Source organism: Hyperolius riggenbachi, chromosome 9 (genome assembly GCF_040937935.1).
Source record: "Hyperolius riggenbachi isolate aHypRig1 chromosome 9, aHypRig1.pri, whole genome shotgun sequence".
Lineage (NCBI taxonomy): Eukaryota > Metazoa > Chordata > Amphibia > Anura > Hyperoliidae > Hyperolius > Hyperolius riggenbachi.
The window spans coordinates 23,077,167-23,100,137 of record NC_090654.1 but is presented as its reverse complement, the minus strand read 5'-3'; the positions used below and the strand labels follow the sequence as shown (position 1 = coordinate 23,100,137).

The 22,971-nt window shown below is 46.3% G+C and overlaps 1 protein-coding gene across 1 annotated transcript in view; it reads right to left on the bottom strand.

Annotated features, from left to right (window-relative positions):
• TRIOBP (TRIO and F-actin binding protein) overlaps positions 1 to 22,971 on the bottom strand; it is an 88,647-nt gene that overhangs the window by 56,106 nt on the left and 9,570 nt on the right. The window contains exons 2-3 of the mRNA XM_068251421.1: positions 9,749 to 9,805; positions 3,900 to 3,968 (exon numbers count right to left, since the gene is read on the bottom strand). Coding sequence (XP_068107522.1) covers positions 3,900 to 3,968; positions 9,749 to 9,805 — 126 coding nt within the window. The remainder of the gene's footprint in view (positions 1 to 3,899; positions 3,969 to 9,748; positions 9,806 to 22,971) is intronic.

Here is a 22,971-nt window from a genome sequence, read left to right as displayed (position 1 = left end):
GTCTATCTCATGTCACTTCGGGTATCCTTTAAAGGGAAGGTTCACGGTGGCTGTTAAAAAAATAAAAATGCCCATCCACTTACCTGGGGCTTCCTCCAGCCCGTGGCAGCCAGGACGTGCCCTCGGCGCCGCTCCGCAGGCTCCCGGTCCCCTCCGGTGGCCGACCCGACCTGGCCAGGCCTGCTGCCAGGTCGGGCTCTTCTGCGTTTCAAAATGCGCCTCACAGGAGCGCGCTGACATCATCGGACGTCCTCCGGGCTGTACTGCGCAGGCGCAGAACTACTGCGCCTGCGCAGTACAGCCCGGAGGACGTCCGATGACGTCAGCGAGCCCCTGTGAGGCGCATTTTGAAACGCAGAAGAGCCCGACCTGGCAGCAGGCCTGGCCAGGTCGGGTCGGCCACCGGAGGGGACCGGGAGCCTGCGGAGCGGCGCCGAGGGCACGTCCTGACTGCCACGGGCTGGAGGAAGCCCCAGGTAAGTGGATGGGCATTTTTATTTTTTTAACAGCCACCATGAACCTTCCCTTTAACCAGTTTGGATGGGTCCAAATACCAAGCTGCATTTAATTTGCATGAAACTTGCACAATCCCTTACACCTCACAGACTGTCTCCACTGATCAGCAGAGTGTTTTGCGGCAGAGAGAGGAGGAATCTGTGGCCCGGGGCCATCATGAGACTCGTCAGCTCAGTTCAAACGTTCAAGAATTCCAAACATGAAGAGTATGAAAAGGTTTGCATCACCGAGAAGCAGAGAGTATGTCTCAGTTAGCATTACCTTACTCATGTTAGTATAGAGGCATGATCATTTTCTACACCATCATAGATTTATAAGGCACCAACATATTCTGTGGTGCTGTACAAAGTAAGAAATAAACATAATATTGCAGATAATGGTACACAACAAAATACAGAACTGGTAATTAAAGCAGATCCGAGATGAAAAACTAAATATGTAAACACACACACACACACGTGCACGCACGCACGCACGCACGCACGCACACACACACACAATCTAAAGTTTAGATGGTTTACTTTACACAGCAAATCTAGCTGCAATCAGCTTCAACAGTTTATGATTATTTCTTCCTGTGATACAATGAGAGCAGCCATGTTCTGCTGGTCATCACACAGGCAAGCTGCTCTACATCTCCACCCCTCAGTCTGTGAAAGCTCCACTCCTCTCCCTCCGCCTCTGAAATCTCTGGCTGGTAACACCTCCTCCTCCTCGGGAAAAACCTGCTCCTCCCCAGACTGAGCTCCCATGAGCACTTGGTACATGGGACTCAGAATTCCTAGGCGCTGGAGGAGCTGTGGGCGAGGCTTGTTTAGTTTATACGGAGTTAGAGTAATAAAAATAAAAAAGTATTTGGCTTGAGGAATGCCCTATAAACTACATGTAAGGGGCACAATTATGCAATGAGTAAAACTTTATCTCGGATACCCTTTAAAAGTAACGATGTATAAAATGTACACAAAATGAACAACATAAATTCCAAGACAGGGTGAGAGAGCTCTGCCCTTGCAAGCTTATAATCTAAAGGAATGGAGGGTGACTAGAGGCAGTGTGTTTTTAGGTTATCTAGTAAAGAGGTCAAAGGGGGAATGGCCCAATTAGGCCCCGTTCACACTTGCGGTTCGAGTCCGCAAGTGTTCGGGGGTCCGGGGGCCTCAAAGAGACCGTACGGGTCTCTGCAGTGGCCACAAGGCGGCACAAGTTGCGGATCCGGAATGTATCAGTTCCGGCTACAATAAAGTAGCCGGAACTAGATACATTGCAGTGCCGGAAAGGCACTGCAAGCATGGGGGATACCGGCGTGTAGTCCGGGCCCCCCAAGTGGCATAGGAGCGGTGCTGGAAGCATCCGGTCCTATTGCCAGTGTGATGAGAAACATCCGTTTCTCATTGCACAGCATGGCCGCATGCGAAGGGTCAGGATCCAGCCCTGGTCTGCAGCCGCACCGGGACGGACTGAAAAACAGCGCATGTTGGAAAAAAAGCCGGACCGTCCCGGAGCTGCGTTCCCGGATCCGGACGGCGCACGACTGTGAATGGATACATTGATTAACAATGTATCCATTCACCATCCGCTGTGTACGGAGCGTTCCGGGTTCGGGGAAGCCGGACCTGGAATGCTAATGTGAACCGGGCCTTAGAGCGTATGCTTCTCAGAAAAAGTGAACTTGTAAGGACCGTTTAAAGATGTAAGGTTGGAGAGTGACAGAGGTGTTGGGAAATGGCATTCCAGAGGAGGGGGCGAGGGCATCCCTGCACCTGCACTGATCTGGCTGCACACATCCTACAGCACACAGCTGGGGCAGGGAGCGCTCTGCGCATGCGTATGGCGTCACTATTGAAGTCACATGCAGGGCCCACCTGGCCGCAGGCTGTAAGATGTGCGCAGCCCGGCCAGCGCAGGCGCAGTGACCCAGAAGAGGCTTCCGAAGGGCCTACAGGTATGAAAAGAGGGGGGCAGAGGAGAACAGGGGGAGCGGTGGGCATCAGGACAGCTCCCCCTACATGCCTGCTCGCTCCCCCGGTTTCTAGTAGAGTTATGTGCTCCGGTATCCTTTAAAGGGAACCTAAAGTGAGAGGTATATGGAGGCTGCCATATTGATTCCCCTCTAAACAATAACAGCTGCCCGACAGTCTCCTATGGGCCTGTTCACATCTCTGCACTGTAACAGATCATATTATTGTAACTTGCTGCATGCAGGCAGTGAATCACTGTGTACAGTGTGAGCAGTTCGCACACATTATGCATACATTAAGAAACACGCAAAGTGTGACAAGACAAAAAAAACATTTTATATTGCTCTTTTCCTCTGACTCAAACAGCTTAAGCTGCAGCCACTAGAGTCACGCTTAGTAAGCAGTAGCAGTGTTAGGGAGTCTTGCCCAAGGTCTCCTCACTGAATAGGTGCTGGCTAGCCGAGAAAGAGCAGAGATTCGAACACTGGTCTCCTGCGTCAGAGGCGGAGCCCTTAAAACAGGGGTCAGGAAACTTTTTGGCTGAGAGAGCCATAAACACCACATATTTTAAAAATGTAATTCTGTGAGAGCCATACCATATGTTTCAAACTGGGACAGAAGGGCTCACGTCCCTGTTGCTATGGTGATCAGCTTTGCTAGCTGTGTGTAACCTCCGATAGCCGCCGCTTCACCGCTACCCACCGCATTAGAGGGTGCCCCCCCCCCCCCCCCAAAAAACCCCGTACGCTACCTGGCAAATCAGTGCCAGGCAGCACTGAGGGGTGGATCGGGGCTCCCTCTGACGTCACGACGTCATCGCACCGTTGCCATGGCGACGGGGGAAGCCCTAAAGGAAATCCCGTTCAGAACGGGATTTCCTGATGGGCCTGATCGCCGGAGGCGATCGGAAAGGGCGGGGGGATGCCGCTACTCAGCAGCTATCATGTAGCTAGCGCTAGGCTAGCTACACGATTTAAAAAAAAAAAAAAAATTTAAATAGTGCTGCGCTGCCTCCCTGGCGGATTTAATTGATCGCCAGGAGGGGTTAAGCAATACCAGTTGTCTGGCTGCCCTGCTAATTCTCTGCCTATAATACTTTCAACCATAGCCCCTGAAAAGGCATGCAGCAGGTCAGGGGTTTTTGACAATATTGTCAGAACTGATAAGATTAGCTGCATGCTTGTTTCTGGTGTGATTCAGTCACTACTGCAGCCAAATAGATAAGCAGGGCTGCCAGGCAACTGGTATTGTTTAAAAGGAAATAAATATGGCAGCCTCCGTATACCGCTCAGCTCGGGTTCACCTTAACCAGCACACTTTCCAGCTACAAGGATAAGTGTGAATCTAGCCTTACATAAAACCCCAAGAAGACTCCGATGGACAGATAGAAATCTCCTGCCACAACCCACACATGGATTTTCTCACCTCTTCAGCGTTGGAGTCTCTGTAGTATCTGAGGCTGGAATCCGTCAGCACAAACCAGTGTTTCTTCCACTAGGAAAACAAGAACAATTATTCAATCTTCAGCAATTATACAAACACTATTCTCTCATTCTTACATTATATACCATAAGCATTTCACTCTGCAACCGGCCTGTGTGGACCGACATAATGCTGCCACAGTACAGGAGTCATACAACAGCCCAATGGCAAATCAAAACTTACAGAGATACAAGAGGCTGCGTAATCAGTCAATCCTGTCATTTCTGAAAAATTACTGCTAAATCAGCTGCTGCCTTTTAAGGGGGAGCTCTTGCGCCTTCCTCTGATCATGTGACTCTTTGCAGAGCTAAAGAGACAGAAGCTGCCTGATAAAGTTGTGCTGGGCGGCAACCTGGCTCGCTGGCTGGCATTCACACTCCCAGGTTCCCATGAAAGTTCTCCCTAAAACAGAACAGTAGAATGGGAGGCCCTAGACTTTGGTGGAAACTCGAGCCTGAGCTCCTGTGAGGAACAGTTAGTCACATGACTTGTACAATGCACTTTGTATAACACTGAGGAAACGCCAGTGGTATATAAAAGAGTAATAATAAGCTAGGCAGCATGTTTACGGATATCGCTTAGAAGCGTTTTTTCAGGCATGTTCATGATCCTCCGACGGGACGACTGTTTTGTCAAAACGAACCTTTTATTATAAGAAATGACTGGGCAGGGAGAGGGGGGCACCGTGTGTCCTTGTATTGCCACTGCCAGACCCCCCCCCCCCCCCCTCACTGCTCCTCCTCCACCTCCTCCATTGCACGCCTCCCGCCTCTGTCCCCCAGTGGCGTAGCTATGGAGCTATGGGCCCCGGTGCGAGTTTTACATTCTATATGTAACACTTAATACGGCACAACAAAACCTGCCAAGGTCATCCACAGTGTCAGGGGTGCAAGAAGGGGATGGGGAACAGTCTGTTAATGATTACTACTTCAAAGCATCTATAGAGGTGATTATTACCAGCACAGGACCAATAATGAGCTAATACTGTGGTTGAGGAAGGGCCCCTCTGGCCCAAGGGCCCCGATGCGGTCGCTACCTCTGCAACCCCTATTGCTACGCCACTGCCCCTCGCTCCCCGCCACTGTAAGCTTTCTCCAATCGGAAGCTGTGCCGCGACCCAGAGAGTACTTCCCGGGTGGCGACTTAGCTTCCGATTGGAGGGGGGGTTGCCTGGTAACTGCAATACAAGGACACCGAGGCGTGTCATTGTGCACAGAATATGCCTCTGTATCCTATTATCTTTAGTAAAAACCGCCTCGGGTTCTCTTTAAAGAATTCATATCTTAAGAAATGTACGGAATTCTTTATGTTGTGTTTACAGTACAAGCAGCTGCATTAGATAACAGCGGCAGATGTAACTTCACTGCCAGATAGAAACACTCAGCGGTTTCCCTCAAGATCAACTTAATTACGACATCTCGTCTCACTGCCAGTTCTGTGGTCACTGGCTACGATCTGTGTGTGTATGCAGGCTGGAGAGAAATACATCTAGCTGCCAGGCACACATGGGTGGGAACATTCAACATTACAGGGAACCAGGAGTAGGAAGAATATGGAGACTGCCATATTCCTTTCCTATTAACCACTTGCCGACCGCGCACTCATACCGCGCGTCGGCAAAGTGGCAGCTGCAGGACCAGCGACGCAGTATTGCGTCGCCAGCTGCAGGCTGATTAATCAGGAAGTAGCCGCTCGCGCGAGCGGCTGCTTCCTGTCAATTCACGGCGGGGGGCTCCGTGAATAGCCTGCGGGCCGCCGATGGCGGCTCGCAGGCTAAATGTAAACACAACCGAAAATAATCCGCTTTGTTTACATTGCAGCAGCGCCGTAAGGCAGATCGGCGATCCCTGGCCAATCAGCGGCCGGGGATCGCCGCCATGTGACAGGGGACGTCCCGTCACTGGCTGCACAGGACGGATAGCGTCCTGTGCAGCCCTGATCTCCGGGGGGGGGGGGGGGAGCAGGTAGGAGAGGGAGGGGGGAATTTCGCCGCGGAGGGGGGCTTTGAGGTGCCCCCCCCGCCAGCCACATGCAGGCAGGAGAGATCGGACCCCCCCAGCACATCATCCCCCTAGTGGGGAAAAAAGGGGGGTGATCTAAACTCTCTGCCTGCACCCTGATCTGTGCTGGGGGCTGCAGAGCCCAGCTAGCACAGATCACTAAACACAGCGCTGGTCCTTAAGGGGGGGTAAAGGGTGGGTCCTCAAGTGGTTAATACCAGTTGCAGCCCTGCTGGTCTATTTGGCTGCAGTAGTTTCTGGATCACACCAGAAACAATCATGCAGCTAATCTTGTCAGATCTGACAAGAATGTCAGAAACGCCAGATCTGCTGCATGCTTGTTCAGGGTCTATGGCTGAAAGTATTAGATGCAGAGGATCAGCACGGCAGCCAGGCAACTGGTATTGCTTTAGGGCCATTTTCCACTAGCAATCGCAATCACAAATCACAAATGCCAGCGACTGCGATTTTTCATTTGCATTATCACTCTAAAAATCGCTCCAGTACTGTCATTCAGTGAATAGAAGTCCTTCTTTTGTCTGTAGTAAATAGTTTCCCTCTAGCGCTTGTGTCTACATGCTCTCCTGTAGCTGGACTGTTCCCTAACAGAGCAACTGTAATATCAATAGCAGGTATAACAATGTACAACGGGGTTTATCAATCTCACCACTTAGCAAACACAGTATAGCAGGTGCGGAGGCCGACTAGGACAAGCCTGGCGGACGGCATAAGATGGATGTATGTCCGATAACAGATTGCTGAAGCTCGGAAAACATTTTTGGGTGCCTACACATCCAATTTTGATTGGCCAATTTTATCACTTTCATATCATATGAGGGTCAACAAATGTTTTATACTATGAGCAAATTGTGTAGGTAATCTCTCATACTACATGGAAGAGGTAAAATTGCAAACAGCATAAACAGACAAAATACAGAAACTGACTTGAGACAATTTCTTAGTAGAGCTAGTACTACATGTACCTAAGGTTTATCTTGCATCAATTCAGGTTCCCCAACCCTGTCCTCAGGGCCCACCAACAGTACATGTTTTGTGGAAATCCACAGAGGTAGTTAATCAGCTCTGCTGAGACACTAATTACCCCACCTGTGAATGTTTGTGGTTCTCTGCAAAACATGCACTGTTGGTGGTACTTGAGGACAGGGTTGGGGGAACTAGGCTTTAAAGAACACCTGAAGTGAGAGAGATATGGATACTGACATTTATTGCTTTTAAACACTGCAAACTGCCTGGCTGTCCTGCTGATCTTTTGCCTGTAATACTTTTTGCCTTAGCCCTTCAACAAGCATGTGCAGATCAGGTGCCCTGACTGAAGTCTGACTGGATTAGCTGCATGTTTGTTTAGGTGTGTGATTCAAACACTACTGCAGCCAAAGAGATCAGCAGGACAGCTAGACAACTGGTATTGTTTAAAAGGAAGTAACTATGGCAGCCTCCATATACAACTCACTTCAGTTGTCCTTTAACAGCATTACCCATAATGCCTGCTGGCAGAACATGTTTAAAGTGCAACTGTCGGGCATAAAATCAAAAATCAATTCTTTATTTTTATCTGGTAAACAAGTAATAAGGATGCTAACCAGGCAATCCAAAAGGTAAAATCTCCATTACTTTTCTTGTTTATAAATGATCATTCCCCAGTTTACCTGACTCTTATTTGGTACGTTGCCGCACAAAGGAAGTTGCAAGGCATGCTGGGTTGTCCTTTTTTGCTTCTGTACATTAGTTAAGTCTGAGGCGAAATAAGGAAGCAAAAAAAAAAAAAAAAAAGGCAAAGTACCAAATAAGAGTCAGGCTAGGTCCACAGTGGTCAGTTACATAATGCACACATAATGAGTGTGATCTGCAATGGAGCCTGGACATAGACTTTAGTACAAAGCCTGCATGCAGCGAGTTAGAATAATGCCATCAGTTAAAACGCAGAGATGTGAACAGGGCCATAGAACTGTATGGGCAATAAGTTCACATGCAGAATTTTTCTGCAACGTAACTGATGCACTGTGAATGGAGCCTTAGGTAAACTGGGGAATGATCATTTATAAGACAAAAAAGAAAAGTAATAGATTTTAACTTTTGAAATTGCCTGGTTAACATCCTTATTACTTGTTTAGCAGATAAAAATAAAGAATTGATTTTTGATTTTATGCCCGACAGTTACACTTTAAGGGCCTGAGCACACTACTCAGTCACTGATCCCAGCAACGCTGCTCAGCGCATGATGAGTAAGGTAATAGGCATTCGCTAATTAAAGGTTTATATAATGAATCCAAACCACCATTTATACTTCAACCTCAAAACATCCTTCATCATATTTGCAGCATTGCATACCAGCCAAAATACAGTTATTGTTTCACTTTACTTAATGCAGTTACTTAGCGTAGAATTACTGACTCCTGACACATCAGTGCTTACATAACGTATAAAATAATAATAAAAGTCAGTATAGTTGGTTATTAGTGATGTCCCAAACTGTTCCCCATCGGAGCAGCACCAGCGCACTTCTGACGGACCTCCGTGACCCAGAAGTCGCTGCATGGGGAATGGTTTGCCAGCGAACAGTTCTTGAGATCACTATGGTTACCATGTTTGCATTTGGCACTGATACTACAGCTAACATCTGAATTGGCCTGTAAAAGGGAACTAGGTACCCGAAAGCTTGTACTTTTAAACGGTTTCAGTTTTTCCTCGTACTAAAGTGCTATGTAAAACAAAGAGAGGTGCTATACCCGCTCTTTGGCATATTGGTTGCTCCTAATTTTATGTTGCCTGAGGAAGCAGGCTATAGACCCGCGAAACGCGTTGCAAAAGCTTGTTTTTGGAGTAAGCGATTTCATGAGTGTTTTCTGCCGATTTTGGTAGTGATTTTAAAAGTTGTACACTTTTTGCCTGCAATATGCGATTAGTGATTTTAATTCTGATTGGTCCTTTCAAAATTATAATTTTTTTTACAGTTTGCAGTACCGTAATTTAAAATCGCACACAAATTCATGAGCAATTTGCCAGCGCTTATACAGTATACTTTATATTGAAGCGCAAACGCTCCCAAAATGCTTCATGTCCTGCGATTGCGATTTTGCTAATCGCACTCGCTACTGTGGAATTTGCTAAATTTATTTACATTGGCAGAGCGTTTAGGGAAATTGCTAGCGATTTAAAGCGCTCCCTAAACCAGGCATGGGCAAACGTGGCCCTCCAGCTGTTAAAGAACTACAAGTCCCACAATGAATTCATGATTAACAAAAACAAATGCATTGTGGGACTTGTAGTTCCGTAACAGCTGGAGGGCCGCGTTTGCCCATGCCTGCCCTAAACGCTCAAAAAAGCGGATAGGTTCCGCATGTACACAGCCAGAAACGTGCACCATGGTGTGGAATACAACAGTTTATCCTTCAGGTGCTTACTGGCCTTGCAACTTCTTAAGCCGCCTTTACACCATGCAATTCCACGTTTGATCAATAGAATTCGACTGGATCAAATTCGATTGGTTTGATTAAATCTGACATGTCCGATCAGGATTCGATCGATAGTGTGATTTTGGTTTTCAATGCAAAATCGATCACACTATAGATCGGACTATCCCGATCCGACATGTCGGATTTAATTGATCCAATCGAATTTGATCGCTTGTAGAATTGCACGGTGCAGGGGGGGACGTTATTCTGAACTACGACTGGCGCAGAGCCTCCCAGTTATCCATACCGTTCTACTAACAAGTTAATAGGTTACCCCCTCAGCACGGCATCACATAGCACGCAGGGCATAGGTTCTCACCTCTCCGTTGCCATCTAGCAAGGACATCCATCCCTTCTTGAAATTCAGCAGGTCCGGCTGTGGGGAGGAAGCAGATCAGGTGTCACTAAAAAGCCATATACTGGGTTACGGAAGCAACGTGAACAAGAGCAACCAAAAGACATAAAAAGATATACAGGACACAAGCAGGAGGGAGCACACTAACAAAAACATGACACCACAGCAGCCACAGATATTCCATAAACCTCCTGGGTGGCCTCGTACCTCCAGGTCGGTGCCGGCACCTGTGCCTACGAACGCCGTACCAGCAAACATGAGGACTCCAAGCTTCCGGATCGCTACATTTATCTGTAGGCTACAATGCCATGTCTGGCTTTACATCTAGAAACAATGTGCCTCTGTCACATTCTACACAAGAAGCTCTTCTGATCTCCGTCTCTTACTAATCTCACGACTCCTGGACTCTATTTTCTACTCCAATTTAATTTCAAAAGTTTCCAGAAGTTACTCCACAACTAGCAACCAAAGAGCTAGCTGATCCCATGACTCTGAACGCCGTGTCTATACATTAACCGTCTAACTCGCTATACTGCCAGCGGCGGTGACTTCTCTGACATTTCGCCTGGTCTCCGGTTACTGAGCCTGTTGTGAATGAGGAAGGGGGGCGTCTCCCACCCCCTTGGCCAGAATCCTGCCTGCTCGGAGGTCAATGAGGGGCAAGAGAGACATTCGAATTATAAAGCGGATTCGGTTTCACTCTGTGAATGCCATATGAGCGCCCAGCGAAAAGTGAGAACGCCCCGTCCAGATTAAGACCGAGGGACTCCGACATTCGACACCCCGCGGGGATAGAGGAGACAGTGAATGACGGAAGAAGTGACAACGTCAACTGGCTGTCGGTTCATAGAGAGAGACAGAATAACGTCACTACAAAGCACTGAAGAAAGAAGCTGTAAGGACACCAGAGTACAGCAAGACAAAACCAGACAACAAAACATCTAAAATGCGATAAATAGGAAATCAAGAAAGTTCATACAGAGGAAAAAAAGTAACACCATGGAATTACAGTAAAACTTAAAGAGGAACTGTAGCGAAAATATTAAAATTTAAAACACATACACATAAGTAGTACATTTCTTCCTGAATAAAATGAGCCAACAATTACTGTTCTCCTATATTGCTGTCACTTACAGTAGGTAGTAGAAATCTGACATTACTGACTACATCACCTTCTCATAGGGGGGGGTACTCAGGGATTTCTTTATTTTTAAAAGCACTTAGTGAATGGCAGTTGCTCCCTCCAACTGCCAAAAAAGTGGAGCGAGCAGGGAGGCTGGCCAGCATTATTGTAAAAATATTTTTCAGGAAATGTCTTGCTGATGCTGAGAATTCACCATGAAGAGATGGACTAGCCCAAAATCTGTCCCTTCTGTCAGATTTCTACTGCCTACTGTAAGTGACAGCCACATAGGAGAAAAGTCATTTATGGCTCATTTACTCTGGAAGAAACATACTTCTTATTTGTATAGGTTTTAAAATATAAGATTTTTGCGACAGTTCCTCTTTAAGGGACATGTGACACGATGACTGACGTCTATATACAGTATAAGGCCTCGTTTGATCACATGCCATCTGCGTCGCTAATCACATTCACTGTAGTGAATGGGTCAGCGCTGCGATTCCCCAAAAATTCATGCAGCAGTATGACAGCACATCCCACTGCTGCGCAGCGCATATGATGGGAATGGTAGAATTGCTGTCTATGCACTTCTACTGTTCTTGCATGTCATATATTATACACACTGCCGAAATACGTAGGGCTGCATGTATAGTGGGAATGACTCCTTAAAGGGGGTTTCTGGGGGGGGTTGGAAATAAAATTTGACACTTACCTGAAACTTCTATCAGCCCCCTGTAGCTGTCATGTCCCGCGCTGTCCTGCTCCGATCACCCGTTCCCCGCCGGCAACAGGCAATTATCCGTCTAACAAGACGAATAATGTGTGCTCCTGTTCGCGTCATCGGAAGCTTACTGCGCAGGCGCAGTACAACGTTTTCTTGTACTGCGCAGTAAGCTTCCGATGACACGCGCAGGAGCGTGCAAGGCTGCGCAGCTGCAGTCAGATGAGATGCCGTGTTAGACCGGGGCCGACGGCGGATCGTTGAAGGACGGCGTGGGACATTACTGCTACAGGGGGCCAGTAGAAGCCCCAGGTAAGTGGCTGTTTTTATTATCAACACCCCCCCAGAGAACCCCTTTAAGGCTCATACACACGTGCAACTTAATGCACAACATGATCAGCTGCACATCCAGTTTACACGACAAGTACGTATACACATGCTGATCAACTAAACAACCAACTCATTTTAATATATAAATACTGCGCACGCGCCAACAAGTCCACATTCAAAACAGTTTGTTCAAAACTACTTGAACACACACGTGGCCAACCTGCACGATAGTTGGGCAGGTTGATCCTACGGTTGCATTGGGCAAACCGCCTGTTATCAGTTGGACGTATTCTGCCAGCGTACATGCACCCAACTATTCTCCAACAGACCAAGTTTACATGATAGCTGGGCGGAATAGTTGCACGTGTGTATGAGCCTTTACACATACAAATAACTAGGCTGTGTTCCTTTTCTATTTCTGCCTGAAAGTTAACATTGAGCTTTGCAAATTACAGTTCCTCCCCACTTTGGACCCAGTCTGATTATAGCAGCCCTCACAGATAAGGCATTATAGAAATAAAACACTTTCCTGGCAGAGAACAGCTTCTGAGTGCATGAGATACATAAAAAGGGCAATAGCTCGTATATTTTAGCTTTCTGAGCCACAGAAACACTGTAATTGAGCAGACGAAAAAATAAATCTGCTTTATGCTTTAAGTTTTTAAACATAAAACTATGGGATATTTAAAAAAGGGCCCTGAACCCTTGCACAAGACAGGAAAAAAAACAGAGAAATGCACCCTGTATGTAAGAGTGTTTAGCCCTCATCTGCATCAGCACAGAAATTCGGCAGAGCAGCTTATTTGTAAACACAGGATGTTAACCCTATGTCTGCTTCCATGAAAGCAGGAAGTAGACACACTGCAGATTTATTGCGGTTCTGTAAGCTGTAACAAAAAAAATATTTTTCTTGAAAGGTTATTATACTGTTGCTTATCTTTTAGAGCAGAGGGGAAGTTCTGAGTTCAGGTCTGCTTTAAGGAGTAGGAGGATAGATACAATTGTTTATCTCAGTTTATTTTCACTTATGATTCACTTTAGATAAACCTCTAATAGACCAACGACTTGTATATACACTATAGAAAATACGGCCAATAACGACCACCTTGCCGATAATCTAATGTCTGTACAACACGCCGTGAGATCTCGGCAAGCATTTAGCCTGACAGATCAACTCGGCTAAGTGCTGGCTGAAAGCGTTCTCTCCATTCACCCCAACCACCCCCTCACTCTCACGCATAGTAACAACGTATCACTAGCCTACAGGCTAGAGGCGAATCTGTGCAGTCTCTGCCCTACACTGTCGCCTGAGGGCTCCACAACCAATCCCTGTCCGCTGAGCAAGGATTGCAGAGAAGAGACCAGCTCGTCTACAAGGAGGAGAGACCACGGCAGAGAGTGCTCCATTAACTCATGGAGGGCCAAAACGCAGCCAATCCGCCCTCTTCTGAACAGCCTATTAAAAGTGAACCCGAGGTGAAAATAAACAGATTAGATAAACCGTTATATTTATCCTCCTACTCCTAAAAATGACTAAGTATCCCAGGGGTTTCTTTTTAATTTAAACATTTACAAAGTAGGTTGAATGTTTACTGTCTCTAATCAGTGGAAGCCTATTAAGTGTCCCAGAGTTAGAAAAAGGTCAATAGTTCATGTATTTTATCTCTCCCTGCCCTCAGATTTGTATTCTGCCAGGAAAACTTTAATGGCTGTAATTGGCTTATCAGTGTGTATTATATTCCCCAAAAGTTGCCGACAAGACAGAAGCTGTCACTTGCATGTCTGAAAATTAACTATTTCAGGCAGCAAAATAAAACAGCCTGGTTAACCTTCCTGGCGGTAACCCCGAACGTAGTTCGGGGTAAGCCGCGCAGGAGGTTTTCTCCGGCCCTGCTCGGCCGATTTTCTTAATTTTTTTTTTGCTGGACGCAGCTAGCACTTTGCTAGCTGCGCCAGCACACTGATCGCCGCCGCCCCGTGCCCGATCGCCGCTATCTGTTGCGGCGCAAACCCCCCCCCCCAGGCCCCGTGCGCTGCCTGGCCAATCAGTGCCAGGCAGCGCCGAGGGGTGGATTGGGACTCCCAATGACGTCGCAGACGTCATCCCGCCCCGTCGCCATGGCGACGGGGGAAGCCCTCCAGGAAATCCCGGGATTTCCTGATCGGAGATCGCCGATGGCGATCGAAGAGGGCGGAGGGATGCCGCTGAGCAGCGGCTATCATGTAGCGAGCCCTGGGCTCGCTACATGATTTAAAAAAAAGAAAAAAACTGCCGCGCTGCCTCCTGGCGGAATTTTTCATACCGCCAGGAGGGTTAATATGTTTTGCACTGTACATACATACACGCTTATCTCATGTCACATGTTGCCTTGAGTACACCTTCAAGTACAATTTTACCTTCCTAAAATAGAAGGTATTTGCAACTATTCATATTCACAAGGTGAGTAAATAGAAAAAAGCATTTCAAGGCATTCATCAAGTTGTTGAGCTCATAGCAATAACTGCAGTTTTGCATGCATATTGGCATGTAAAACACATATATCCTTTTTATGATGCAACTCAGATTACCAGTGATAATTTAACAAGCATCCAAGAGTTCAACAGCCATTGCCCTGCAGCTGGCTGCGATTTCTTTGAAAACAAATCACAGCATAGTCATCTACCAAAAGACATGTGCTAAAGGTATGTTGACTTAAAAGGAATACTGTAGAGGTCGGGGGAAAATGAGTTGAACTTACCTGGGGCTTCTAATGTTCCCCCGCATACCGGGCCTGCGCAGTACGCTCCTGGTGACATCAGCGGGAGCGAGGACACGGCAACGCAGGCGAAGTGGTTTTCTGACTTTAAAGTCTGAAATTCCGGAAGTGAACCAGAGGCGGGGCCAGAGCATCGGTGAGTGGCTGCGCGGGGACAGTATGCCTGCGGGGGACCATTAGAAGCCCTGGGTAACTTCAACTCATTTTCCCCTGACCCCCCTACAGTGTCCCTTTAAAGTGGAATTTGTAACCAAGGATTGAACTTCATCCCAATCAGTAGCCGATATCCCCTTTCCCACGAGAAATCTTTATTGTTTCTCAAATAGATCCTCGGGAGGGTCTGTATGGCTGATATTGTGGTGAAACGCCTCCCACTGTGTGATGTCATGACCATGGTCCTGAGAGTTTCCTGTCTGTGAACCCTTTTGCATTGTGGGAAATAACAGTTTTTTTTACAACTGCAAAGCAAGCAGCATCTCCCTCTGTGCACAGAACTCTCAGTAATGAACATTCCGCCCAGATCACCTGGCAGAACTAAAGAGGTCACCACCAGTGATAATAATCAAAATGTAAATCAGGGAGAGGAAAGATTTTACGATGGGAAAACACCGACTAAATCTATAAATGAATATTGTAAAAAATAAATAAATAAATAATCAGTTTTATTCATTATACAGTGTTCTCCCCAGAATTTTTTTTCCAGTTGATCAGAATGAAGAAGCAGCAGATTGGGGCGCAACCAGGGGAATGTAGGGTCAGCGCATCTCTGCTTACAGCATGGGAGGAGGATAAGGAGGGCAGCCGGGCGCTCCCCAAAATCAGCCAAGTGGAGCGCCCAGCTAAAAGAGTCTGGGGAGAACACTTATGATGCTGTTTTCACTACACTTTCTCTTTAAATTTTATGAAACTTTTGCTTCAGTACCTGTGGCTTGTACAAACAGTCCGTGATTTCAGCTGTACTCTGGGGTCGCAGACGATTGCCAAACACTTGCAGATGTCGCCATACACGGAATCCGAACTGCGGCGAGCGTGCTAACTGATACGCCACCGTGCTGCCCATATAATATATTGGCCCCAATTCTGGTAGGGTTATCAAACAAATTACCTCATGCGAGGGAATTTACCACATGAGGTAATGACATTTAGCAATTCTAATAGGTTTTAGACATGTTTTACCTCATGAGGTAAATTATGAGGTAATTTACCAAAAATAGCTATTCTCATGGAAATTAGGGAGCATGTTAGCACATAATTTACTGGTCAGTTTAAGACCTGCCTGTACCTGGAGGTAAAGTCAATTTGTATGCATTTTGCAGTTTTCAGTGGCGTTTCTATTACTGTTTTAGTGTCGTTCCTATTCAGGCTGTCTAATAGAAAAAAAGAGTAGTAGAAATAAAAAGTCCAAATATTTACTTTTTTTTCTACAAGGGATGCCTATAAAATATACTCTTCATAGGTTGCTACATAACCAAATACACCTTCCATCCATCAACAAAAAAAATCTTCCAAAAGACTATCCTAACTTATGGAAGACAATTAAAGACTTCTACCCGTGTTTCCCCGAAAATAAGACCGTCTTATATTAATCTGTCCTTCAGAAGTTGTGCTAGGGCTTATCTTTGGGGAGGTCTTACATTCTGGGGGGTAGCCAGCTCTCCCTTTAGTATATAGCCGGATTCCTCCTGGCTATAGCTAAATCCCCATTGTATACAAACTGATCCGCCTGCCTGCCCGCCCGCCGCTTCGCCTCCTCAGTTCCCACCCGCTCGCTTTACCTCTAAAGTTCTCTGCTCCCGGTCCCCTCCATTAAGAAAGTCCGGATCCCCTGCTGCATTTCCTCCACATAATTCACACCGCGGATTAGCGATAAAGGCAGCTCATGTAGTCTGGTAAGCGCTGCGGTGTACAGGAAGTGATCTCTGTTTACTTCCTGTATAGGGTGGCGCTGTTATCGGACTACATGGCTGACATCACCGCTGATCTGCGGTGTAAATTATGCGGAGGATAAGCAGCAGGGGATCCGGACTTTCTTAATGGAGGGGACTGGGAACCGAGAACTTAAGGGGTAAAACAAGGGGGGGGTATGGAAGAGAGGGGGTTTCAGGGAGCAGGTCCCCAGCGCCGGCTGTGTCCCTGCCACTAGGTCCCCAGCGCCGGCTGTGTCCCTGCCACTAGGTCCCCAGCGCCGGCTGTGTCCCTGCCACTAGGTCTTATATAAGGAGGATGGCTTATATTTCGAGCATACTCGAAATATAAGCTAGGTCTTATTTTTAGAGTAGGTCTTAAATTCGGAGAAACACTGTATTTCTTTACTGCATGCTTACCGCTAAAATACCTCATGTTTTACCTCATTTTATGCATTTACCTCGCGTTTCACCTCATCTTTTACCTCATGTTCGGAAATGGAGAAAAATCTCTCAGAATTGCTAAAAAGAGAGGAAAATACCTCATGAGGTATTTTACCTGCAAAAAAATGATTTATCTCACATAGCTACCAGAATTGAGGCCAATGCATACATACTCCTCTGCTACATGCAATTCTTCATCTATTCCAGCTATACTCCATTTTTAATCGCAGACAAACTGCAGATAAATCCCAGCCAGTTGTAAAGTATGTGCCCAATAAACACAACTGACAGATAAGCATCTGCTTCTTCTTTATGGGCATAACCTGCTGGGCCAGATCCCTCTCTGGCCAATCACAGAGCATGCGGAAACTGGAAGCAGGTAATACATAACTTATAGCAACACAACAGGAGACTTCCCATCACTCTCTAGTAACAGCTGGGGAATGTGAGAAGCAGGAGGAGGGGTTCCAGGTGCAGAGAGAGATTTCACAGCAATAGTTTGTGGGCAGCACGGTGGTGTAGTGGTTAGCACTCTCACCTTGCAACGCTGGGTCCCCGGTTCATATCCCAGCCAGGGCACTATCTGCACAAAGTTTGTATGGTCTCCCCGTGTCTGTGTGGGTTCCCTCCAGGCACTCCGGTTTCCTCTTACATCCCAAAAACATACAGATAAGTTCATTGACTTCCCCCTAAATTGGCCCTAGACTATGATACATACACTACACGATACATACAGAGACATATGACTATGGTAGGGATTGGACTGTGAGCCCCTCTGAGGGACAGTTAAGTGACAATATACTCTGCACAGTACTGCAGAAGATGTCAGCGCTCTATAATCACTAAATAATAACAGTTTGCACTGTACAGCAGCAATTCCCTAAAAATGACAATAAACCCAAGCCAAAGCTCAGGTACAAAATCACATACTTGCCTAAGAAGAGAGAAGCTTCCGAGAGATGCTGCCTTCGAGAAATACTTGCTCTACTTACAGATGTATTGCACTGTCCACGTTTTGATTTTAGTGATTTTTCATCAGTAAAAAAAGAGAAAATTCTTCTTAGTATTTCCCATTTTAACTGTGGGTATTTTGAAGCCAATCCTGATGTAATTTCCTCCCTTACTCTCCTCTGCCTGATTATATATGCATAGCTCGCCCTTCACTATAGAAAGTGCATTGTCTCAGCATGTGAAATATTGGCCAATCAGAGAGGAACAGAGGTGTGGGAGGGGAAAAAGGAGGGAAAGAGGCTTCAGCCAATCAGGCTGCATTAGTTAAGTTAGAGGGGAAGTATAGAAGCAAAAATGGACAACCCAGCATGCCCTGCAAATTCATTTTTGTGTGTACCAAATAAGAGTCAGGTAAACTGGGGAATGATCATTTATCAACAAGAAAAGTAATAGCGATTTTAACTTTTGGATTGCCTGGTTAGCATCCTTATTACTCGTTTACCAGATGAAAATAAAGAATTGATTTTTGATTTTATGCCCGATAGTTCCACTTTAAGACATTTCTCCCAGCCAACATAATCTTCCACACCATAAAACTCCTCACCTGCGCTAAGCCATGGCTGGTGGGGTGGAGCGCACACAGACGTTCAGATGTTTACACAGAACTTCCCGGGAACAAATCAGCCCACATAACCTCAAGTTATTTGTTTTGTCTTCCTACTGGAAGTACAACACGTTTGCTTTTCATTCATAAATGGTTTTACACTACGGCAACGTCAGGATTCACAAGCAGTGAACGGGAACCACCTTATGCTCAAAACACACTAGACAATGTCTGGCAGATCGAGTAGACAACCTCTACTAGATACGTATAGTTTCCCTGGACTACCACGCTGCACCAGCAGACAGACGGGATTTCACCAGATTTCTTCTTTAGTATAGATTGCACAGCTGCGACTAGGAATGAAAGATAAAACAAATTTAAACCGAAATCGCGATCACCAAGATTTCAATTTCGGAATCGTCAAAGCAGAAATTTCTGTGGCGATGTCATTTCCGTATGGGGAAGTTTGAAGAAGCGGCTTTAAAAAATTACCCCAAATCCGGGTGCGTGCGTGCGGCCGGCAGCATCGGCAGCCTTCCGCACGAGTCCAACACTGTCTCTTGCCATCTGCTGTCTCCTGTGCACGGCATACTTCCTGGTTTCTGTATGTCACATGACATACAGGAAGTACGCCGTGTAGTAGAGCCTGCAGGAGAAGAAGTGAATAGATGGGTATCGCTGGACTCTTGCTAGAAGGTGTGTCCAGCACTGCTGCAGCTTGGGGGCACAGAAGAGACACAGAGACAAAAGGGGCACAGAGAGAGGCCCCGGCGGGGGGGCACAGAGAGAGGCCCCGGGGGGGGGGGGGGGGGCACAGAGAGAGGCCCCGGGGGGGGGGCACAGAGAGAGGCCCAGAGGGGCTACAGAGAGAGGCCCAGAGGGGCTACAGAGAGAGGCCCAGAGGGGCTACAGAGAGAGGCAGGAGGACAGAGGCGCACAGAGGAGGGGAAGGATGCTTGATTTCAAGGAAATCGTGAATCACATCGAAATCGCGATTTCTGACACAAAAATCGCACAATTCAATTTTTTCCTTAAATCGTTCAGGCCTAGCTGCGACCACTAGCCTCAGGCCCCTTTCACACATTGCAAGTCTGTGTTGGGTTACCCTGTTACCGCAGGTCAATGACAATGCAAGGCAACAGGGCCTAACACACTTAACGCATCGCCCAATCGGCCACCGATCCAACACAAAGTCAACAGCACGCTACCATCGGACTTCCACAGCGACAGAAGTAAATGTAAGTCAATGGGCAACGCAGGGATTTTAAGTACGTTGGCGGCGGCAGTGTGCATGCGCAGAACAATGCAAATAGGAGGGGGAAGCCTGGGAATCCCAGTTATGTACTTCCTGTCCAGCAGAAAATACATCACGCAGCGAGAAGCTTCAAGTGGCGGAGCTATGCATATGACCCCGTCGGCACACTGCTGCAAGGTCAAAGTGAACGGGTTTTTTTGCGTTGAGATGTGATAGAGCGGAGCATGGCATTGCAAACAATGGCAAGGTTTGAAAAACGGCCTTACAGAGACTCAGAGGTGAGTCAACTGGGTTTTTTTCTGTTTTTTTATTTTTTTTTTTACTTACTCGGGGCGTCCCTCACCCTTTACCCGCAGTCCTCCGTTCAGCTGCAATCAGCCCCCGGTACTCGACTCAGTCAGGCTCAGTCACGCCAGCCGGGGGTCTTTTGTGCTTGCACATACAGTGGTGTGAAAAACTATTTGCCCCCTTCCTGATTTCTTATTCTTTTGCATGTTTGTCACACTTAAATGTTTCTGCTCATCAAAAACCGTTAACTATTAGTCAAAGATAACATAATTGAACCCAAAATGCAGTTTTAAATGATGGTTTTTATTATTTAGTGAGAAAAATAACTCAAAACCTACATGGCCCTGTGTGAAAAAGAAATTGCCCCCCTGAACCTAATAACTGGTTGGGCCACCCTTAGCAGCAATAACTGCAATCAAGCGTTTGCGATAACTTGCAACGATTCTTTTACAGCGCTCTGGAGGAATTTTGGCCCACTCATCTTTGCAGAATTGTTGTAATTCAGCTTTATTTGAGGGTTTTCTAGCATGAACCGCCTTTTTTAAGGTCATGCCACAACATCTCAATAGGATTCAGGTCAGGACTTTGACTAGGCCACTCCAAAGTCTTCATTTTGTTTTTCTTCAGCCATTCAGAGGTGGATTTGCTGGTGTGTTTTGGGTCATTGTCCTGCTGCAGCACCCAAGATCGTTTCAGCTTGAGTTGACGAACAGATGGCCAGACATTCTCCTTCAGGATTTTTTGGTAGACAGTAGAATTATGGTTCCATCTATCACAGTAAGCCTTCCAGGTCCTGAAGCAGCAAAACAACCCCAGACCATCACACTACCACCACCATATTTTACGGTTGGTATGATGTTCTTTTGCTGAAATGCTGTGTTACTTCTACGCCAGATGTAACGGGACACACACCTTCCAAAAAGTTTAACTTTTGTCTCGTCGGTCCACAAGGTATTTTCCTAAAAGTCTTGCCAATCATTGAGATGGTTTTTTAGCAAAATTGAGAGGAGCCTTAATGTTCTTTTTGCTTAAAAGTGGTTTGCGCCTTGGATATCTGCCATGCAGACCGTTTTTGCCCAGTCTCTTTCTTATGTTGGAGTCGTGAACGTTAATTGAGGCAAGTGAGGCCTGCAATTCTTTAGATGTTGTCCTGGGGTCTTTTGTGGCCTCTCGGATGAGTTTTCTCTGCGCTCTTGGGGAAATTTTGGTCGGCCAGCCACTCCTGGGAAGGTTCATCACTGTTCCATGTTTTTGCCATTTGTGGATAATGGCTCTCACTGTGGTTCGCTGGAGTCCCAAAGCTTTAGAAATGGCTTTATAACCTTTACCAGACTGATAGATCTCAATTACAGTACTTTTGTTCTCATTTGTTCCTGAATTTCTTTGGATCTTGGCATGATGTCTAGCTTTTGAGGTGCTTTTGGTCTACTTCTCTGTGTCAGATAGCTCCTATTTAAGTGATTTCTTGATTGAAACAGGCGTGGCAGTAATCAGGCCTGGGGGTGACTACAGAAATTGAACTCAGGTGTGATAAACCACAGTTAAGTTATTTTTTAACAAGAGGGGGCAATCACTTTTTCACACAAGGCCATGTAGATTTGGAGGTTTTTTTTTCTCACTAAATAATAAAAACCATCATTTAAAACTGCATTGTGTGTTCAATTATGTTATCTTTGACTAATAGTTAACAGTTTTTGATGAGCAGAAACATTTAAGTGTGACAAACATGCAAAAGCATAAGAAATCAGGAAGCGGGCAAATAGTTTTTCACACCACTGTAAGGTCCGCGCATGTGCAGAAGGCCCCCTGCTGACGTCACTGAGCTGAATACCGGAGAAGATTGCAGCTTACTGGAGGCACTGAGGAGGACGGCACGGGATGCATCCATGCTTATGAGGCTGGAGGAAGCCCCAGGAAGTAAAAAAAAAAAAAAAAGGCAGTATGACTCAGCTCTGGGTCTCTTTAAAGTTGTGGATGAGGAAGAAAGCTGAAGCTATAGTAACATTGCTTGCCTTCCACTACCGCCCGTTTGCCAGCATTCAAAGTCCGCAGAGAACTCCCGATAAATATTTTGATCAAAATCGAAAATGCGCTAGTTTTTAAAGAATACTTCCAATAGAAGTGCCATGTAATGCTACGTACACACATGCGACAACGATCGTTCGTTAAGAACGACGAACGAACTTTTAATTGATGAAAGAACGACCTAAGTAAAGGTAGTTTTAAAATGTGTGTAACGATCTGATCGTTAGAACGAACGTTACCTCACAGAAAGCAACTATTGCGCCTGCGCATAAAAATGAGAAGTTCCATGGAGAAATAGTGAAATGCGCATGTCAAGCCTAGTACGAACGATCGTTTCCAACGATGTACTACTTTTGCAAACGATCGTCGTTGGTTAAAATTCGCCGAGACAGAACTTTCTTTTGTAGCGATTTGGCTCGTTCGTCGTTTGCCTTAATAGTCGGTGGTTCGTTTTTTGTAACGATCGTCGTTGGTAAAGATCGGGGAACGATCGTTACAAACGACTATAGTCGCATGTGTGTACGCACCTTAAGGCTCAATCTTAGGGCTTGGACTCTAGGGCAAGAGATGTCAATGGTGGGGAGCACACTAGAGAACTTGCGATTATAGCTAAATTGCAATCGCAGGACCTGCAGCGTTTTGCACCCCAATGAACAGTATATAAGCGCTGCAAAACCGCTTTTGAATTCGCTTTTCAAAGTGATTTTGCAACAATTTGGGGGCAAAATGTTTTTGTTTGTTTTTTCTTAATAAAATTACACTCACCAGCTGCCCCGTTTTCTGGCT